This window comes from Periplaneta americana, chromosome 3, assembly GCF_040183065.1.
Source record: "Periplaneta americana isolate PAMFEO1 chromosome 3, P.americana_PAMFEO1_priV1, whole genome shotgun sequence".
NCBI classification, from domain to species: Eukaryota; Metazoa; Arthropoda; class Insecta; order Blattodea; family Blattidae; genus Periplaneta; species Periplaneta americana.
The window spans coordinates 53763988-53785459 of NC_091119.1; the positions used below are offsets into that span (position 1 = coordinate 53763988).

General features: G+C 37.1%; 1 protein-coding gene across 4 annotated transcripts in view; it reads left to right on the top strand.

Annotated features, from left to right (window-relative positions):
* botv (exostosin like glycosyltransferase 3) overlaps window positions 1-21472 on the top strand; it is a 54904-nt gene that overhangs the window by 3248 nt on the left and 30184 nt on the right. For all 4 annotated transcript variants that reach the window (XM_069820546.1, XM_069820544.1, XM_069820547.1 and 1 more), the window contains exons 2-7: window positions 3683-3809; window positions 4663-4814; window positions 5278-6534; window positions 7989-8204; window positions 14498-14614; window positions 17393-17486. In XM_069820546.1, the coding sequence (XP_069676647.1) occupies window positions 3794-3809; window positions 4663-4814; window positions 5278-6534; window positions 7989-8204; window positions 14498-14614; window positions 17393-17486 (1852 nt within the window). In that variant the 5' untranslated portion in view covers window positions 3683-3793. The remainder of the gene's footprint in view (window positions 1-3682; window positions 3810-4662; window positions 4815-5277; window positions 6535-7988; window positions 8205-14497; window positions 14615-17392; window positions 17487-21472) is intronic.

Consider the following 21472-nt stretch of genomic DNA (forward strand, 5'->3'; position numbering starts at 1 on the left):
CTGATAAGACAGCAAACTTATACAGCCCAGGCGAATACAGAGCTGGCATGGTCCGTCTTTACATCTATCTTTTTTTTATCATGCGACATGTTCTAAACATTTGAAAACAATTTCAGGTTACTTAGTACCTATCTGGCAATCATGTATGACGGTAAAATGACGAGCTCCACCTAGAAGACAAAGCTAAATTTATAACAAAATGTTGCGGAAATTCCCATCAAAACAATAACTGAAATTGCAAGATGTTTGTAATAATCATGTATACTGATAATATCAAAAAGAGCTATCTTAAAGTCTGAGTTTATGAATGAAGAAAAAAATATCATATGCAGAGTTAGTAAATGTATGTATGGTAGTACATTTATATTGTACATTAAAATTGTAGTCACTTTCTATTGATAAAACACATGGGCAAATTGAAAGAATCCTTATATTCAAACCTTATTTATATGTAGTTCTGAGTTGTACTTTATTTAAGTCATTTTCGTTCAGTTACGAGGGAGGATCGGAAAGCAATGCACTTTTTTTTAACAGAATATTATTTTGGCCTTAACAGATAATTAGTTTGAATCTTGGGTAATGGTTCGATCAGGTGTCACCCTGGCAGAATGAGTGGTTAAGTACTGAGTAAAGATGGTGCATTTGCTAGCATTGTCTATGTGTGAAGAGCAGCTCAAACATTGACAAAGTTTGTCATGCCCTTCGAGACAAATGCCCCAACAGAGATGCTGCAAACGTCAGACTTCTTCACGACAATGCTCGTGCCCATGTTGTGGCTTCCATTTGTAAAACAGAGAAATTTGGCTGGGAGGTGCTCAATCATCCATCCTAAAGACCTCGCACTGTTCGACTTTCACCTCTTCAGACCACTGAAGAAATTCCTAGGAGGTCAGTACTTAGTTTGGATGAAGAAATGAAATCGGCCATGCACATGTGGTTATACTCCCAGGAAATGGAGTTGTATGAACAAGGTATACTCAATTGGCGTCAAGTTGAGAGAAATGTGTCGAGAGACTTGGTTCATATGTCGAAAAATAGGTAAAACCTGTAGTTTTTAATGCGTTATTTCTTTTTCCTTACCTTTTAAATGTATTGCAAAGAAAATTGTTGTGCGTTACTTTCTGATCCTCGTATGTACAACCCAGGTTTTATTGTATTCTTTTTCATGAATATCCAAACTTCCGAGTTACACCCTACATCTGTGCTTACCAGTGACGAAGCTAAGGTGTAAATACTGGGTAAGCTGAAAAAATCTGCTTACCTTGTATCTTTTATAGAGCAGAAGTTTATCTGCTTTTCTGTGGAGATGATGATCACTCATTTTAACCCCGAAACAGAATACAAGTATAACAATATAACAGTGGCGGCTCCTGCATATTTCTTAAGAGGAGGAAAGAAATTAACAGCACTAAATGACACCTTCTTGAATGAAACATGCTACACATTAGACTACATGCATACATGTAAGACCAGGTAGTGTTGGGGTTGGCCTTCCCTTCTGTATAGCAATAATCTGTTCTTGTAAACTGAGTTTCCTAAATTGTCCAAAATATAGGCTATTATGATTTCACTTCCATTCACTGTTGAATAATTGCACCAAATTAACAATTACAAGGAAATTCACAACCTCGTAGCATTTTTCGAGCACACTACAGCATCACACGTGTTGGAAGAGACTAGCTATTAACTCGTAACCAGAACCGTTTTACGGAAATGGAAATGGGAATGGGAAATAATCTGAGGAAAGCGAGAACACTGCACCCACCCACGTGGTCTGTGTTGCCACATGTACATTTTACAAGTTCAGTATCACATGCTTTTGAAGAATGTCAGTTCTTGTAAAGTCATACTATCATTATTGTTCAAAGCTGCCGGTGGCCGATTAATTTTTTATGTTAAAAATGATGTAGTTTGGAGTACCTACTTTCAGTTTCAAATATATTTGTACAAAACTGACAACTTGGCTGTTGCCCTGTCTAGTAAACAATGAATAGAAGTGAATGTCAGAGGCCAACTACGTAAAACTACTTCCTCTTTGTTTTACATAAACCCGACTTTAACTTTCAAATATCCACGAAAGTTTCAAAGCATGAATAGTAGCCTATATAAAGTGCAATGAATAATCGTTTGAATTTATAATTAAAAAAAAAAGTTTACATGGTGTCTTTCATAGCGTTGCGTTAAAACTGTTTTTATTGTGTCTCCTCCTAGATGTGTTATAGTCCGGTTGAATGCAACATCGTTAGGTAGCAGCGGTAGCGAGCTTGCTGCACGACCAGTCGGTTTCTATTACCTGCCCATGACTGATTCAGAGGAGGATCTCCTCCCTCTCCGTTCATTTACTTGCTTTAAAACTCTGCTTCTTTCTCTGGCCGCTAGTGCGCTGTTGTCTATGTGTGTTAACTGCAGTAGAGGAGGAATGAAGTGCCTTTCCTCTACACAGACAATCTCGCATCTTTCTCACAGTTTTCTAGCAGCACATGAGCGCGCGTCGTTTAAAACTCGATCATCCGAGTTTTTCTTATAGCTGTGAACTTAAAAATTATCGAATCTTCCTCGAATTTCAAGGCACATATTTTATTTGGTATTTACTTTTAACAGAAGAAAATGTGAGGAGGACGTTCCTCCCTTCCCTCCCCCGAGGAACCGCCACTGCAATATAACTTATTTGTCTTAGAGCACCCTGTTAGCCCAGGATATTTCTTATATCATGAAAACTGAAGAATTCTATCTTTTCTTCTTCCACCTGCTATTTTAATATGTAAATGCAGTGTCGCTCTCCTATCTTTGTAAGCACATTGTGTCATGTCCAACTTGAAAACCGTTTCTCTTTTAATTCTACAAATAATGACCTCAGTGTTCTCTCATTATGAGCCATTTTACACAAAATTAATATGTAAAAAAAAACACACACACACACACACACACACACACAAAACACGCACGTTCGCACGCGCGCGCACACACACACACACACAGAGAGAGCCCCCCCTTCCCCTCGTAATATTGTGATAGAAGACTAACCTCATTCCATATGGAGATGTAGCAAATTGATACCCTGTCCCCGGTCCTCCCCCCCCCCCAAGCTTCCGAGCCAAGGTCATAGTCATGTGTTTAGAGGCTTTTTGCCTTAAGCCTCACTGCTCGCACTGTCTCTCTCCATACTGGAAGGACTGCCAACAGTGAACTTAATATATGCAAGGATTAGAGTGCAACCAAGTGTTGTGATATATCGTTACTGTTACTAGGAATAACAACTTAAATTTTTTGTGTAGACTAAGCCTCAAAATCCTTTTAAGAGCTTCGCCAGTGGTGCATACTATAAATGTAATATCTGCTGTCGTTACTTTATCAATATTCTTTTTTGGGGGAGAGGAATTTTATAGTATTTGTTATATCATGATCGTATTCAAATGAGATGCCACAGCCCAGGTAGTTGCAGTATCTTATATGTTCAAAAATTTTATTTTCTATTATAACTGTATATTCAGTCTAATTTGTTATTTTCCTTGGAAAGCCACGATCTTTGTTTTGTTTTTTTCTGTAGCTATTTCTAGATTATATTCTTTACACAGTTTGTTATTGATTATTTAATTTGTCAATTTTATAGCAAATACTACATTTACATTTATTGTACTACTTATGAATATAAATTATTGTTTTCTTTAATCATGTTCAACAGGTGGAAAGCAATGTACCTAATGGAGATGTACATCGCACAAGATCTAAACTGGAGGCTTTTGAAGACTTCAGTACCCTCAAAGCTTCAGATTTGAAACTGCGCATAGAAGAAATGATGAGGATTAAAGGTTTATGTTTCTCCTGAATTGGATAAATCAAATTTAGTTCTGTACTGTATTTAAAATGTTGATCATTTGATCTTTTTTGATAGTTCATAATGGAAAATTTGCAACATCAAGCCTTAATAGCATATTGTAGAACAAGGAACAAGAAAGTGAAAGATATGAAATGAATAAAGTTAATTCTACAGAAGAACTAGACCAGAGGAGGGAACCTTTTTCATTTAATAATTGCATACTGCGAATAGTCTAGAGTACTAAACATGTGGTTTTATTTTCCTCTGTGTGTGTGTGTGTGTGTGTGTGTGTGTGTGTGTGTGTGTGTGTGTGTGTGTGTGTGTGTGTGTGTGTGTGTGTGTGTGCGTGCGTATGTGTGTGTGCGCGCGTGCGCGTGCGTGCGCGCATTCTGTTTAATGAAAGTGTGTTAAGCCTGGAAATAAGTGATGAATGTTGTAGTTTGACTGCCTTTACTGCTACTTAATCAAATTATGAGTTGAGAAAATGATCAGATAGTATTCAAATATCTCAAATATAGTAAATTATCAGGAAAATGTTTATCTTTTAGTGCTTACAGAACAGAAAGTTTACTTTTTATTTATTAGACTGATCACATTCCTAAAATTAAGTTTTCACTCTGTTATATTGGTGAAAATCAAAATGTTGTGAATAATAGTAGGCTTCCTTATGATTCTCATGTATGCAGCAAAATGTTAGAACTCTAAAGCTATTAGTTTGTACAACATATGATTATAAATATCTCAATAATTTCAATTGTAGCACCCAGAACTATGGAATAGTTCATATATTAACCATCAATGAAATTTGTTCTACATTTTCTGAACTGTTCCGTTTCAAATTTCAGGATCGGTTAGTACAGAACTCCGTGACCTGGAGGCAAAAAGACAGCGTTTGCAACTAGAAGTGGTTGGATTCACTCAGCGCATAGATGAACTGAAGTTAGAACTCATACATCAGCAGACTGAACTAGAACGACTTAAGATTTCAGTGGAACAGGTAATGTCCATGAGCGTGAAAAATTGAAGTTATGTCTCTCAACTAACACTCTTATGCATTTCTGGATTCGCCCATATGTGCTACATGCCCTGCCGATCTCAAACGTCTGGATTTAACTTATTGTATGGATTCGTAACAAGCTGTTTTTTACGGTGATGGGTTGTTAGCCCTTCGCCCAACCCCCAAGCTGGAGGACCACCCCTTATCAGCTGTCCATGACTGCTTATTAATATATTCGCAGCTACCCTCCATATCTGGAGACCGTCTCCTCTATCCGCAACCTGAGAACTTGCCATGCCATGATGATAGGGACCCACAAATAGTTATGTTAAACTTTGTATATGCTGTGGTTTGGTATTCAATTGCTGTACAAATATGAAGAAATTTTCACCTTATATAATTATTTGTTGCTCATTTTTTGTGGATATCAAGTAGGCTGTATAAAGTATTTATTGTTGTGCAGGCTCAAGTGGCTCAGCGAGAAGCTCTCCAAAGGAATACCCCTGATCTGGCTCTTCCTCAGAGACTGCTGCCCTCTTCTGCACCAGAGCAGCTCACTCCCCCACCACCAGGAGAGGGCCTTCACTGCCGCATGTACAATTGTTTTGATTACTCCAGGTGTTCACTTACTTCTGGTTTTCCTGTCTTCCTGTATGATCCTGATCACTATCCAGTCATCGCACGGGGATGGGAAGTTGAAGGATTCGTCAAGACCACTCTGAAACAGACTCTCGGTTACAACCCTCACTTCACATCTGATGCAAAAGTTGCGTGTATATATGTAGTGTTAGTCGGTGAAGCTTTAGCTGTACCTGGTGGACAGAATACTCAGAATAGTGCAAAAACTCTCCAAGAAAGTCTTTTGCATAACCTTCCTCACTGGGGTGGAGATGGGCGGAACCATGTCCTCCTCAACTTTGCGCGTAGCAGCAGTGTTCATGACAGCAGGGACCTGTCAACCGGTGGGCGTGATGTATTTGCCGGTGTCGACACCGGTCGCGCAATACTTGTTCAGTCAACCTTCGCACGATCTAGTTTTCGTCCCGATTTTGATATTGTAGCTCCTCCAATATTAGGGCCACCTGGAGGAGATGTTTGGCAAGATTGCCCATCCATGTTACCTGCCCGAAGAAGATATCTCTTATCGTTTCAAGGAGAATTCCGATACTCCACAGATCTAGTCACAACGAAGGAGGCCACAGTGAAAAGTCTTGCAGAAACTGTTGACAATATAGATGACGAAGAAAATAAGGAAGATTATAAGTCTGATTTTAGAAGAAAGAGTAGTGATAGTGATAACCAAGAGGATGTTGATCGTTTTATAATGGAACACTTGCATGGAATGGCATATGGATCAACGTCTGATCGCTTTCTTTTTCACTTTGAGTGTTCTTTATCCGTTGCTCCAAATATAGAAGGCACAGTCAGAAAATTAAACACAGGCAGGTGGCCATCAGATTCCGGAAAAGTGTCAGATTCGTGGGGGGAGTGGGCCCTGTGTGGGACGGAATCTTCTCGAACTAATGTGCTCAGGGATTCCACGTTTGCTCTAATCATGGCGCCTACAAATACGAGCTTGGTTTCGACGACTGTGGTACAGATCCGGGTGTACGAGGCACTTCGTGCTGGGGCCATACCTGTGCTGCTTGGAGGAGATAGGCTAGAGATGGCATATGGAGAAGTGGTGGACTGGCGTAGAGCGGCACTGTTCCTACCCAAGGTACGTGGGATTGATTGTCAGCTTTCTGTTGCCTTCTAGTATAACTGTTTATCTCATCGTAGTATTATTGAAATTTTTAAAGTAAGTTTAAGAACTTGAATTTGATATGTTTATACGACATAAACTCGGGAAAGGGTGCATAGTGCCCTTGAATATATCATAAGAATATTTCTTAAACTGCAGGTGGAACAATTGAATGATTTATCATCAATTGGATTTTGTCTTCTTAGTGAGCATACTGCCACTTTGTCGATTTTGGGGCAATCACTGTCCTTGATGTAAATGAAACAGCAAACATTTTGATGCCTTTATTTAATAAAATTGAACATAGTTAAGATATACAGTAAGTGTATCTTTTCTTCATTTTGTTACATTTAAATGACTTTCACTTGTGGAACAACCTTCAAGAAAATTTTTGTGTTATTCTCGGGTTTTATTTAGTTTTATTTACTTTTTAAGCGTTCTTAAATAAATTATAAATAATAATTATTATTATCATCAAACACTTTCCCTAAACAGAGATTGCCTAGAAGACAAAGTGTACCATTTACAAAAACAAAATTTTGAATAGTACATATTACATGAATAATTTGTTATGTATATAAAAATCAATACAAGAAAGAGAAAAAAAAATAAATTACAGTGCAATGTCTTATCTGAGGTGATTTCTTAATAATGCAACAATATAACTACATTAGCAGTAGTCTTCATTAGTCATAGTAGATATCTATAGTCATGATGCTGTTATTTCCGGTATGACTCCTCCTCTTTGCTTACGTCTTAGGAAGTGAAGGCTCTATAAAGTTTAGGTAGGTAGTATTGTTCGCCATATTTGTTCTTTTGTTGCCGAACTACCAGACGAGGAATCTATTTGCCACACCGTTAAACATTATCATGTTGTTGCTCCTATGATAATAAATCAAATGCACTGTAATTGAGCAAATAATTGACCGGCAAATAACGTCCTCATATGCTTTCTGCGAACGCCAACAAAAGAGCCAAAATGGCGGGCAATTATATTAAGTATTTATCGAGCCTTAGCAAATGCATAACTTCATCATCAGCGAATCACAAGATGCACACATTTAAATGTAGCTGACCTGCAACGTGATTTGCTGCCGGAAATAAGAGCGACAGAACTATAATTCTTGTTTCTCCATCATGAAATGTGAAACTTAAATTTTTCACTATTAGGCCTACACCTTTCCATTTACTTCATTTTCTATGCAATTAAAATGAATTTTAACCTCTCAGCTTACCTCTGTAGATTACCTTAAAAGTATTACCCATATGTTGTTTTGTAGTGAAAGATAAAATAAATGGAAAATAAATGCATAAACATTATTTATGCATTTGATAGAAGATATAAAGATAAAATGTGCTTAAAACAGTATTATTTTCTACAGCACTATCATCTCTATCATGAGTTTAATTCCAGTTGCTACTTGTTGCAGGCAAGAATCACAGAAATGCATTTCTTTCTTCGGTCTATCCCAGACTCAGACTTGCTGTCACTACGCCGTCAGGGCCGTCTTGTGTGGGAACGTTACTGCTCTTCAGTCCAGAGTGTGGTAGATACTGTTGTGGCAGTACTGCGTGACAGACTTGCCATCCCTCCTCTTCCTGTACAGGATGAACCTTCGCCAAGTGTCTTCAATTCTACATTCACTGTAAGTTTTGTTTCCTTTTTGTCTCAAACTGTATTTATATTGTTTTTTTATAATGCAGTCCTCCCTTTACACTTAGTTTCTGCCTCACATTTTTTTAACGCTGTTTGTTATCAATTTGGCTATATAACAGTAGCGGTTCCTCAGGGGAGGGAAGGGAGGAACGTCCTCCTAAATTTTTTCTTCTTTTGAAAGTAAATACCAAATAAAATATGTACCTTGAGATTCAAGGAAGATTCGATAATTTTTAAGTTCACAGCTATAAGAAAACCTCGGTTGATCGAGTTTTAAATGATGCGCGCTCATGTGCTGCTAGAAAACTGTGAGAAAGATGCGAGATTGTTTGTGTGGAGGAAAGTAATCCATTCCTCCTTTACTGCAGATAGCACACATAGACAACAGCGCGCTAGCAGCCAGAGAAAGAAGCAGAGTTTTAAAGCGAGTAAATGAACGGAGAGGGAGGAGATCCTCCTCTGAATCAGCGTATGGGTGGGAAATAGAAACCGACTGGTCGTGCAGCAAGCTCGCTTCCGCTGCCATCTAACGATCTTGCATTCAACCAGACTATAACACATCTAAGAGGAGGCACAATAAAAACAGTTTTAACGCAACGCTATGAAAGACACCATATAAACTTTTTTTTTTTTTAATTATAAATCAAAAATATTATTCATTGCACTTTATATAAATTACTATTCATGGTTTGAAACTTTCAAGAATATTTGAAAGTTAAAGTCGGGTTTATATAAAACAAAGAGGAAGTAGTTCTACGTTAGTATTGCAGATCTTTTTGGCCCCTGAAATTCACTTCCATTCATTGTGTACTAGACAAGGCAACAGCCAAATTGTCAGTTTTGTACAAATATATTTGAAAGTGAAAGTAGTACTCCAAACTACATTATTTTTAACATATAAAATGAATTGGCCACCAGCAACTTTGAACAATAACGGTAGTATGACTTTACAAGAACTGATATTCTTCAAAAGCATGTGATACTGAACTTGTAAAATGTACATGTAGCAACACAGACCACGTGGACGGGTGCAGTGTTCTCGCTTTCCTCAGATTATTTCCCATTCCCATTTCCGCGGTTCCAAATACATGTTAGTAGCTATAGTTTCTTCCAACACGTGTGATGCTGTAGTGTGCTCGAAAAATGCTGCGAGGTGAATTTCCTTGTAATTGTTAATTTGTGCAATTATTCAACAATGAATGGAAGTGAAAACATTATCTATTTTGGAAAATGTAGGAAACTCAGTTTACAAGAACAGATTATTGCTATACAGAAGGGAAGACCAACCCCAACACTACCTGGTCTTACATGTATGCATGTTGGCTAATTTGTAGCATGTTTCATTCAAGAAGGTGTCATTTCGTCCTGTTACCTTCTTTCCTCCTCTTATGAAATACGCAGGAGCCGCCACTGCTATATAATCAGCAATATGTGGATTGCCAGACGTGTTAACTGTGTCTGTTAAGTAAATATCACCATTTTCTGTCGTTATTGTTACACATACTGTAAAATTGGCTCAAATGAACATTTAACCAGCCATCAAAACCTACACATGTAGTTTCATTGTCAATTACAGTACACAATTTTGATTTTCTTCCTAAAGGAATGAAATTTAACAAAATACCACTTATTTCTTTCCTAATTGCGAAAGAGTAACTTGTACAAAAATCCTCCATTAAGGGGAATTGAAGGGGGTGTTTTTTTTTTTTTTTTAGTTTTTTTTTTTAAATAAAAAAAATATGAATTTTGCAAAAAGCATAATTTATTATATCAAATCAAAGTCTACACCACGGGCATTAAAAGGACACCAGAATCAGCTCTATAATTGTAATAGTTTTTGGGTTAGACATTTTTATTTCTAGCCAGGTTCGATCTCAATGTACCCTCGATTTATAACTTGTGTTGGGCAAGCCTGTGGTCCAGGTAGCACAGGGGTTTTCTCCAGGAGCTCCACCCTGTGGCATTCCAAGAAATCATCATCTCATCTCATCTCATCTCATCACAGGTGTAGCATAGACCAGCCTCCTATGGCACACCCTGGGCAATGATTGTGTCGGTAAATTGGGTTTACATGGGTTTTATATGGGAGAATGACGAACAGTCAAGTACCTGTAATTAGTAAAATCAAGATGTGAGGAAAATCGAGTAGTTTTTCATTCCTTGACGACTCAAAACAAAAAATTTGTACAAAAAAGAACTCTTAGAATTTTTAGTGTTTGTTAACACTCGGGGCAAATCTAAATACCAAAACATTGAGGCAAACTGGAATATCTGAGTTCAAAGAAATTTAGTGATGGTTAATTTGACATGAAATGACCCCTATAATTTTTATAGTATCTAAGATATTTGACATTCCCAGTTCCAAATGTATATCTTCATTTATTTTTTAATCTTATAATGTATATCCCTCCTCTGTTAAAGATACACGAGTAAATAACTTCATTTTAGCTACCTATTCATTTCATTTCCATGTTTCTCATCGAATGTCCCAGGTCTTGTAAAATTTTTGTAAATTATTTCCTCTCTAATTTTGTTTAAAGAATGGTAATTTTAATGATGCCTATTAGGTGTAAGAATTTAGTTAATTTATTTTCCACGTCTTTATGTCCTTGGTATGAAATCTTACAGCCTAAATAATTATAATTAACTTATTCCAGTATTTGATATTATTTGATTAATAGTCGTATTGTGACTCTCAAATACTGAGTTTCTATAAAGTAAATACTTTTTTTTTATGTAGAAATTTTCAAGTTATGTTTTGTAATAATATTGTATAGACTGAAAACTGTTCTGTTCAAATGCTCTTTTAAATTCTTTAATAGGTCTTACTTACCTGTAAATAAATGTGTATTTGGTTCAAAAGTGAATGTCCAATATGGGAACACCATTATAAACCTCGACTTTTACATCACCATTGTATACCATCTTCACAGCACGAATAATGTAGGTATGGAAATCATTTATAACCTGATCTGTAACATTAAAGAAGGCACCTTTCTTCATTAACTAAATCACTGTCCAAGCGAATATGAATATTGTATAATTTATCTCGAATGATTTGCAAACTTCATGAGTTTCAGAATACCTCAGTAGGATTCATCTCAATAGAATTAACAGTTTAGCAACATCTGAAAGACGAAAAGACTAATACACATGAAAAAGGATGCTTTATTGAGGGAACAGGCCGAGGTCTGTGATATGTAGCCCCGAGGTCTGTGACATGTAGTCCCAAAGTATGTGATGCACAGTCGCAAGGTCTGTGATGCATAGCTCCGAGGTAATGATGTGTAACCCCAAGGTCTGTGACAAGTTTAAAGTGGTTTAGATGAGGGAATAGGTAAGTGGCGGGAGGCCAAGGACTATTGCCAACGTTATAGTGGGTTGAATGAAGGAAAAGCTATGTCATTTACCTGCAGAGATAATCTCGAAGTGGATGGTTGAAAGTCAATGTTCTTAGTATTTTTAATGTGTCGGTATGCATTGTGTGAAACATTTGCATAGTGACTCATCCTATTTACAGGTTGATAGCACTGACAAATGACATTGTGTGGAAGTTTTGTATTAATGATGTAGAAATTGGTCTTCTTTAACCAAATGTTGGTGTACAATAAATGCCACAATTTGGGGTGGTCTGGTGAGATCATAGCTACCACAACATTCACATTGTGCTCCTAAGTGTGCTGCTTCATTTTCTCCGTAATCTGATTAATTAAAAACGTACTACGAAATGGTATTCCTTTACTAGTCATTTACTGACTTAAATACAGTGTGATTCACGAGGATTTACCGTCATTTACGAAGCTTATTTCCGAAGATATTCTGAGCAGAAAATGTCATATAAACATTTGTCCTAATCTCAATATTTTCAGAGCTACACTAATTTGAAGTTGTTTGTAAAATACCATTATTATTCTTGAGTTGTGAAGGTAAACAAATATTACAGTTAAAGAATGAACTATTCAGGAGTATCATTTCTTTAATTAACTAGTATTCTGAAGCTAAAAATGTGTTGTGAATTCTATAGTTACTTCGCACAGAATTTTTTTTCCGTTTTTAACTACAAAATTACAATTAATTGATGAACTAGTGGACTTACTAGTGTTAAATATGTAATATTTGTCCAGCTTACAGCTGTTTCAGTGCTTCACGCACCATCATCAATCATTAGAAATCATAAGAAATCATTACACACACTAACAAAATAATATCGAACATCAGCCACAAAATAAAGAAACGACACAACACCAAAATAGCAAAACTAAAAACACAACAAACAAAAACATAAATCGACAACAAACACACCTTCAAAATATACAGAAAACCAATCACCACCACCACACACATACACAACACATCTAACCACCCCATACAACATAAACATGCTGCATTCAGGACAATGGTACACAGATTACTCAACATACCCATGAACCAACAACACTACAATGAAGAAGTGAACACAATCAAATACATAGCACAAGAAAACGGATACAATCCAAACATAATAGACAACATCATAAGGAAGACAAAACAAAAACTTAACAAACACAAAAATACACAAAACACAACACAAACACAAGAACACAAGAAATACATCACACTGACATATGAAAACAAAAGCACACATAAGATCGCATCTTCATTCAGGAAACAGAAATACAACATAACATACAGAACAGAAAACACTCTACAAAGACATCTTAACACACAAAAAACACAAACAAATAAATACGACCACACAGGTGTATACAAACTCAAATGTAATAGTTGCGACAAGTTCTACATAGGACAGACAGGCAGATCATTCCAAACACGCTATAAAGAACATATTAAAGCTATAACCAGAGGACACAATACATCTACATATGCCGATCACATAACCAATATTAACCATACATACAATAACATAAATACGGACATGGAAATCCTACACACACAACCCAAGAACCAAAAACTCAACACACTAGAACAATACGTCCACGCCTGTGGAGTAACGGTTAGCACGTCTAGCCGCGAAACCAGGTGGCCCGGGTTCGATTCCCGGTCGGGACAAGTTACGTGGTTGAGGTTTTTTCCGGGGTTTTCCCTCAACCCAATATGAGCAAATGCTGGATAACTTTCGGTGCTGGACCCCGGACTCATTTCACCGGCATTATCACCTTCATCTCATTCAGACGCTAAATAACCAAAGCTGTTGATAAAGCGTCGTAAAATAACCTACTAAAATAAAAAAAATAGAACAATACGAAATATACAAACACACTAAAACACACCCCGATCAAATCCTCAACACACGGATCAATTTCAGTACACACACACTATTCGACTCCACACTTCAACACCTTCCAACAATAAAACACACCCTCCTAACAGGCAGAGAAGTTCGAGATGATGCCGCGATCTAGTAGGCTCTGATGATGGTGCGTGAAGCACTGAAACAGCTGTAAGCCGGACAAATATTACATATTTAACACGAGTAAGTCCACTAGTTCATCAATTAATTATATTCAAGTGTTAAAAGTGGTGTACGCAAGATTCAAAATGGATTACAAAATTACATTTTCTTATGCATTTATCACAATTGTTACAAATCACGCCACTCTTGTAAATTCTTTAAGACTGTACATTAGGATACATAATTAAACTGTAAAGAATCAAGTTCCTAAAGTCATATGATTTGTAACAATTTTTGTGATAAGTGCTTAAGAATGATGTAATTGTTACTTAAAAATTGAAAAACTAAATCTGTACAAAGGAATTAACAACACATTTTTAGTTTCAGAACACTGACCAATTAAAGAAATGATACTTCTGAATAGTTCATTCTCTGTTTGTAAATTTTTTTTACCCTTAAAACTAAAGAAAAAAGGTATTTTACTAACAACTTCAAATTAATGTAACTCTGAAAATATTGAGATTAAGACACAATATCTTTATATGACATTTTTTTCCTCAGAATGTCGTCAGAAATAAGCTCCGTAAGGGACGGTAAATCCTCGTGAATCACTTTGTATGGTCTACTGTATAGTATTCAATCCTATGTCCTACCAAAACGAAAAATCGCACATGCTCACCTGCACACACAGAGTTAGTAATTTATAAATAAACGTTTATTTAGTTTAAATACAGCCTCCAGTGTTAAATTCTAGATCCTCCCTCAAAATAGAAAACAAATATATTTTACTTTGGTGCAGCATAGAGCTGCGCACCAGAAATTTAATCTAGAAAATAGTTCTTGGCAAGTACAAAAAAATATAAGATTACTGTAACATTTTTCTCTAATAGCCACTGAAAACCGAGGCAGTGGTGTCAGAAGCAGAACCAGAAGAGAGTCTTGGCCCAATCGAACCCCCGTATCCTTCGCCACGCTTCAAGCGGAACTACACAGTCTTCCTCACACAGGTTAGCTGCTTAGTTAGTTTAAACTGAACATTGCCATGTTGTGCAAATCTCTGTAGTTCTAATATTGAAACAAGTGATATGACAGTTTTATGATTAGTTCACAATTTTTAGACATTCCTACAGTTATTTTGAGTGTAAGGATTTTATTGCTATGGCTATGCTATTCTGAATATTTGAACTCTGGATGAAGCTTTTACAAATACTTTCTTCTGTAGATGACAGTATTGTGTCCACAAATGGGTAGCATGATCGAATAGTCTCTTCTATGTGATGAAGTCCATGTGCGGAACATGTTTCTTGAATCATGTTTGAAAAAGACTCCTTTTAAAGTTTAGAGAAAGATACTAAACACATAATAACAATTAACTAAGCTATTACTTTGCACCAGTTTATAAGTGCTTCAAAGTGATCTCCATTAATGTTTAAGCACTTTTCTTTGCAAAGGCTTTTTGTAACATTGCCAACATACAGGAAGTAATAGTGCCACATGTTTCACTATTCTTTCCTCCATATTCTCTTTGGTGGTGGATGCTGTAGATGTAACTTTTTTTTTCTCTCGCTATTATTTATACTCGCTTTAACATCTTTGGTCATATTGCGAGTTAATCATTTTGGGTGAAATCCGAAGGCCTGTGTACTATTGTCGAGACTGGTTCTATTGTGAACTAGATGGCGACTGTATATGTATTACTGCTTTGCTATTAATATAATTTCGGTGATGAATGAGGCTGGTGATATTGAGGAATGTTGTGGCCCGAATTTCCTGGCATTTGTCTTATAGTTGAGGGAAAACCTTGAAAAACCTCAACCAGGAAATTCAACCCGACCAGGAATCGAACCCGAGCCCTCTGCGTAAGAGACCAGTGTGCTGACCTCTACTCCACAGAGGTGGTCGACTTTCTCTTTACGTATCTCCATAAAAAATAATCCAAAGGAGTAATATATGTCCAGTCCATCTATCCCAAAACTTGTCACACAACAATTCACGTGTACATCTTAACGAATTGTGAAAAGTATAGTGGGACTGCGTTGGTGTTAATGCAGCTTCTGTGGGTACCTCTTTGTTACTTGTTAGCTTAAACAACAAATTTAACCCCTCACTATGTCAAGGTGAGTACCCACGAGAGGTATCAAATGACCTGGAAATGTACAAAAACTTGGCCAGACATGTTCAAACATTTTTAACAAGAGCCAGAACAGGTCACATTGTCTTACAATTGTACCTACACTGATTTCACCTTTCTGATACTCCTACTTGTCTGTGGTGTAGTAATCATGATGAAGATCTGGAACAAATATCTGAATACATTAAGAAGATTGATCTTAACGAATTGTGGTGGCACACCATCCTGCTGGTACCACATTTCTGATCTTACATTAAGGGGTGCATTTGCCAAGAGTGTAAGTAGTTCATATCTGACAGAATGCTACTATGTCTCACCTATAACTTTGACTTCAAAAAAGAACCTATGATGAAGTTAACTTTTCAAGAATGCCGCATCAAACATTTAATGACCAATGATGCTGAAAAGATACAGTTCTCATTTACATATTTGTGGTTTCAAGTGCCTAATAATCCATATTATGTTTATTAATACTGCCAGTGTTCGAAAATGTAGCTTCATCAGAAAATAATATGTTTCTCAACAATGAACCATTTTCTACAATACTATATTATGTAACCACTCACAGAATACAATATGGAGCTGATAATGTCTTTGTGAGAGTTCCTGATGCAAGCAGATATGATAAGCATATCTCAACTGCTTTAGTATCTGCTGAACTGACATGTGGCTAATTCCATTGACTTATCTCCTCATTCACAGAACACCAGCAAGAATGTTAATACCATTTTCAGTACTGTTATTCATTTTTGACTTCTTCAAGTAATTCGTGTTCATCATACATCATTACATCATTACTTACGTAGTCATACCTACGGCCATATGTGACATTTGCAACCCAAAGTGCTGGACTTAAAATCTTGTGGGTCCAGGTTCGATTCCCAGCATACCCCCGATTTATAGCTTGTGTACTTGTGTTGGGCAAGCGTGTGGTCCAGCTTCAGTTTCCCTGTGGCATCTCAAAAATATCCATCATCATTTCATCTCATAGAAGGTGTAGCATAGACCAGTCTCCAATGGCACACCTGGGCAGTGGCTCTGTCGGTAAATTGATCTACATTTCTACACAACTGGCTTCATATGGGTGCATGACGAACAGTCAAATACCCACAATTAGTTAAAAAAAAAAATACATCCCATGTTGTCAATAATTTCTTCTCTATGCACCTAGTATTAAAACCTTGTTTACCTCTATGTCTATATTTCTCTGTCTAGAGTGCAACAGTTTATTGAGGAAGAGAGGGCTGCTGTCGAATGCCGTCTGGCAACACATGAAGAGGGCTGTTTTAGGGACGAATGGGGTTGCTTGCTCGAAACCTGGGTGCAGAAAATCTTAGTGTAGTCAGCCATTGTGGGTTAGAAACGCACCTAGCTTGAGGGTTAGTGCAATAGATCTTAAAAGATCGCAGTGCTGGGTCGTAGTGCTCCCCTCCCGAAATTCAGTTCAATTCAAAACCTACCACTAAATACTGTCTTTGTTCACAAATTACACTTGGATCTGCTAGAATTCGAACTTGGATTATCGGTATGTAAAGCTGATGCTTTAGCTATACTGCCAACTGTCCTTTTATTAAATGAACTATAAATTATTGGCTGTGTGGGAAAGCGCTTGTAAATAATTAATATTAACAAATCTTTTATTTGGTTGTTTAAGGGTCACGAGATGTGGAATGATTGGGGTGATCCTTTCAGACTCTATCCGCAATTGCCATTTGATATCCTTCTACCATCTGATGCCAAATTTATTGGTAAGTTTTGCAATGATTGTATTGGTTCTCAAGACTAAGGTGATAATGATGATGATGATGATGATGATGATGATGATGATATACATTAATAAAAAGAATAAGATTTGTAGCTTTTAAAGCACCACATATTTCTTGACACCACACATTTGTTGTTATATATGGCATTGTAACATCATTGAAAATTAGGTTTACATAACAAAAGCACAGTTTTATTCACAAAAGAATGGAATTTATTTATGTAAAAATTGAATAATGTAAAATTCAGTCATTAATAGTATGTTTCAGGCTTGTATAATATTCACATAAAGTTCTGTAAAACTGTCTAGATTTCCCGAGTAATTTATTGCTTCAATTTTTCAGCATGTAGGGTGCTATTCATAGACATTTCGCAGCACGCGCTATGAGCGTACTAAGCTAGCCCTGGCTATCCACTGGTTACTTGTACAGAATTCAAATCATATCCTATTGCTAACACTGGTTTATAAATACGAAAAACGCTGATCATCCACTGGAAGCCCACGCTAAAAATGTCTATGAATACGACCCTAGAAGACTAAAGAAAGCTTTTGTTTCATAACTCCACAGTCAGAAATCAACAGAGTCTATATCTAGTGGTCATAGAGACAGATGCTAACTATTACGAATTGATCCCATACAGTTACTAATGGTCAGTAAAAAATTACGGGTTTTTGTTCATTTCGAAGTATTTAATTTTTTACAGGCCAAGACCAATTTGGCCAAGTTTTTTAATTCATCTATTCATTGTGACATAGATGGAATTAATTCTCTGATTTGTCTGACCTAGATCAATGACAATCAGTGTTCGTGCATGCAGTTATCAACAAATCACAGGCATTGAAAGTGATCGATAATTGTTGGTCCCATTCATTGATTTGTTCCTCATGCAATTAGTCATACACTCTGTCTCACTTCAATCACGCCATTGCTGTGAATTGCATGGTAAACTGTTGTTTTTCTGCTTGTTTAGTCAACTGTCCGAAAACAGGTTGGAACCTCATAAGTGATACCAATAAGACATCACTTATGAGGCTACTAAACCACGAACTAATGGAGTGATGTTGACTAGTAACATATTTCACAAATTAGATTTGAGATGCATACAAACATTATTGTTCTTCCTCTGTAGATGTACATATCAGCCAGAACCTCAGTCAGAGGTAGTTTTTGTGCTTATTACTAGAAATTGTTTCTGTGTTTGTTCCGGTAAGAGTACTATAATAGTGATAAGTCTATATATTGAAGTTGTATTGCAAAGCATTGATAGAAGAAGAAGAAGGAGGAGGAGGAGGAGAAGAAGAGGAAGAGGAAGAGGAAGGAGAGTTAGACGGGGAGACTGTGTGTTAAATAAAACTGTATGAAATGATTTCTGGTGCAGGAAAACAAATGTTGTGGTGATGTAGGGTGTAGTGGAGATGACAAAACTGCAAAAAAACCGAAAGTTGTTCAGAAATTCAGAGAACAGATACAAAATAGTGACTATGTTTACTGTATTCTTAAGAATCTTTTTCCCACATATTTTGAGCTACATGCTCTCATGATTTTTCGGTAGCACATGGTGGAAGAGGTGACTGCCAGAAACACGTAAATAGTAAAATTCATGCAGATTTGTGAATCTGAGGGTGTCTAACAAAGATTTAACAATTTTCTTTAATAATTGAAGGGCTTAGTGGAAGAAGGGGGTATCCCTCAAAAGTATGTTTTTGAGATATTTAGCATTTTGTTAGATTCTCTGTAACTTAAGGAAAATAATAAGAATCACAAAGTCTTTTGGGTAATGTGTTAGGTAGGTATTGAACTAACTTTCTGCAAATGTAGAGCATAATATCTTGATTATTATTGTTATTGTAGGAAAATTTCACTTATGATATACTATATTTTACAACAAAGAAAGAAACAAACTTTGAAAGGTATTAATCAAAAGACACTTAAATAAGATTCATTTGTTTGTCTGTTGAGTCAACTGTCCGAAGACAGGTCTGAACCTCATAAGTGATACCAACAAGGCACCACTTATGAGGCAACTAGACCAGGAGGTAATGGGTTATGATCATTGTTTTCTACTTCACATCGATTATCTGATTTCAAATTTAAATAAAAGTTGTGATGAATTGGAGGTATGAACTTTAATATGGACAGTATGTCAGGGCGCTAAGCAGCTTTGATGAGCATTCCATCGGGGTGCTTTGGTTTCATAACTGTGCTTGCTATACATGGTGTTAAAAATATCCATTATTTTAGGAGGTGCTAGTATGCGTCAAAACAAGAAAATAATGTCTAATAAACATCGGTCCTACAACACATACTTTCTGAACACTTCTTCATAGGAGGTGCCTAATCTAATGTCCACTCATGGCAATGCATTTCTCTGCCCTTTGGCGTAAGGAATCACGCACTCTTGAAATTGACCTGATTCCTTTATGTGTCCCCATAACAAAAGTCTAGGAGATTTAGGTTTGGGGAACGAGCAGGCCAAGGTGTGGGGCTTCCCCGACCATTGCAGTGGTCTTGAAATATCAACGTCAGGTGTTCACGCACATTGTGGTGAAAATGCGCTGGTGCGTCATCGTGTATGAACCACATCTGTGTCCCCGTAACCAAACGTCTAGGGGATTTAGGTTTGAGGAACGAGCAGGCCAAGGTGTGGGGCTTCCCCGACCATTGCAGTGGTCTTGAAATATCAACGTCAGGTGTTCACGCACATTGTGGTGAAAATGCGCTGGTGCGTCATCGTGTATGAACCACATCTGTGTCCCCGTAACCAAAAGTCTAGGGGATTTAGGTTTGGGGAACGAGCAGGCCAAGGTGTGGAGCTTCCCCGACCATTGCAGTGGTCTTGAAATATCAACGTCAGGTGTTCACGCACATTGTGGTGAAAATGTGCTGGTGCGCCATCGTGTATGAACCACATCTGTAGTCCTGCTGACATGACACATTCTCCAGCAAGGCAGGCAATACGTTAATAAGAAAGTCCGAAAAGTCTCTGTGGTAGCACATATGACCCTATTAATCTTTCACCAAGAATGCCTGCCCATACGTTGATTGAGAATGGGTGCTGATGCCTCGTTTCTTCAACTGCATGGGAATTTTCATTAGCACACACTTGCTGATTACAAAAATTCACAACACCATCTCTGCTGAACCCTGCTCATATCCGCAACCGGACTTTTGTTTTCAGTATTCCTTGCGACGTATCATTATTCCATGCCAAAGGTGTCAACTACTGTACAATTATCTGGTAGTCTGCTGTTTTGTAGGGCAGAGAAATGCATCGCCATGAATGGACGTCACATTGAGCACCTCTTATGAACAAGTGTGTGTTGTAGGACCCATGTTTATTAGACATTATTTTCTTATTTTGATGCATACTATCACCTAAAATTTTGGATACTTTTTAACATCCTGTATTTGGTGGCTTTTCTTTTCCTGTATGTTAGTGAACACTTTAGCAGACATTACTTTGTCTGTGCGTGTTATATATTCTTGTCCACTGTTTCGTGCCTTCTGTCTGCTGTTATCTTTCCATTTTATGGATTTCTTTTCCTCTTTTTGCTATTATTTGTCTTATTTTCACCATTTCGTCACTTACAAAAACATTAGTACGGTCAACATCCGCCATGTTGCTTGGAAACTTATTGTATCAAAGCAGTATTCTCCCATTGGTCAGTTAGGTAAACAGCTGGCCAATCAGAACCAAGGTTTCAAGGAACTGTGGGATACCTCCTTATTCCATTCAGAATTTTGATACAACTTACAAAGCCCTTTCATATGTTCATATTTACTTTAAAATGGGACTATACCTTACTTAAATAGCACATTAAACTAACAGTAGATGGACTCAGCTTTCATAATATGGACTTAGTTCATTTTTTAGCAAAATGTGGGATACCCCCTTATTCCACTAACCCCTTCAATTCTGAAGACAAAAATGTTATAACAAACAGAGTTAGCCACTGGAATGATGGCTC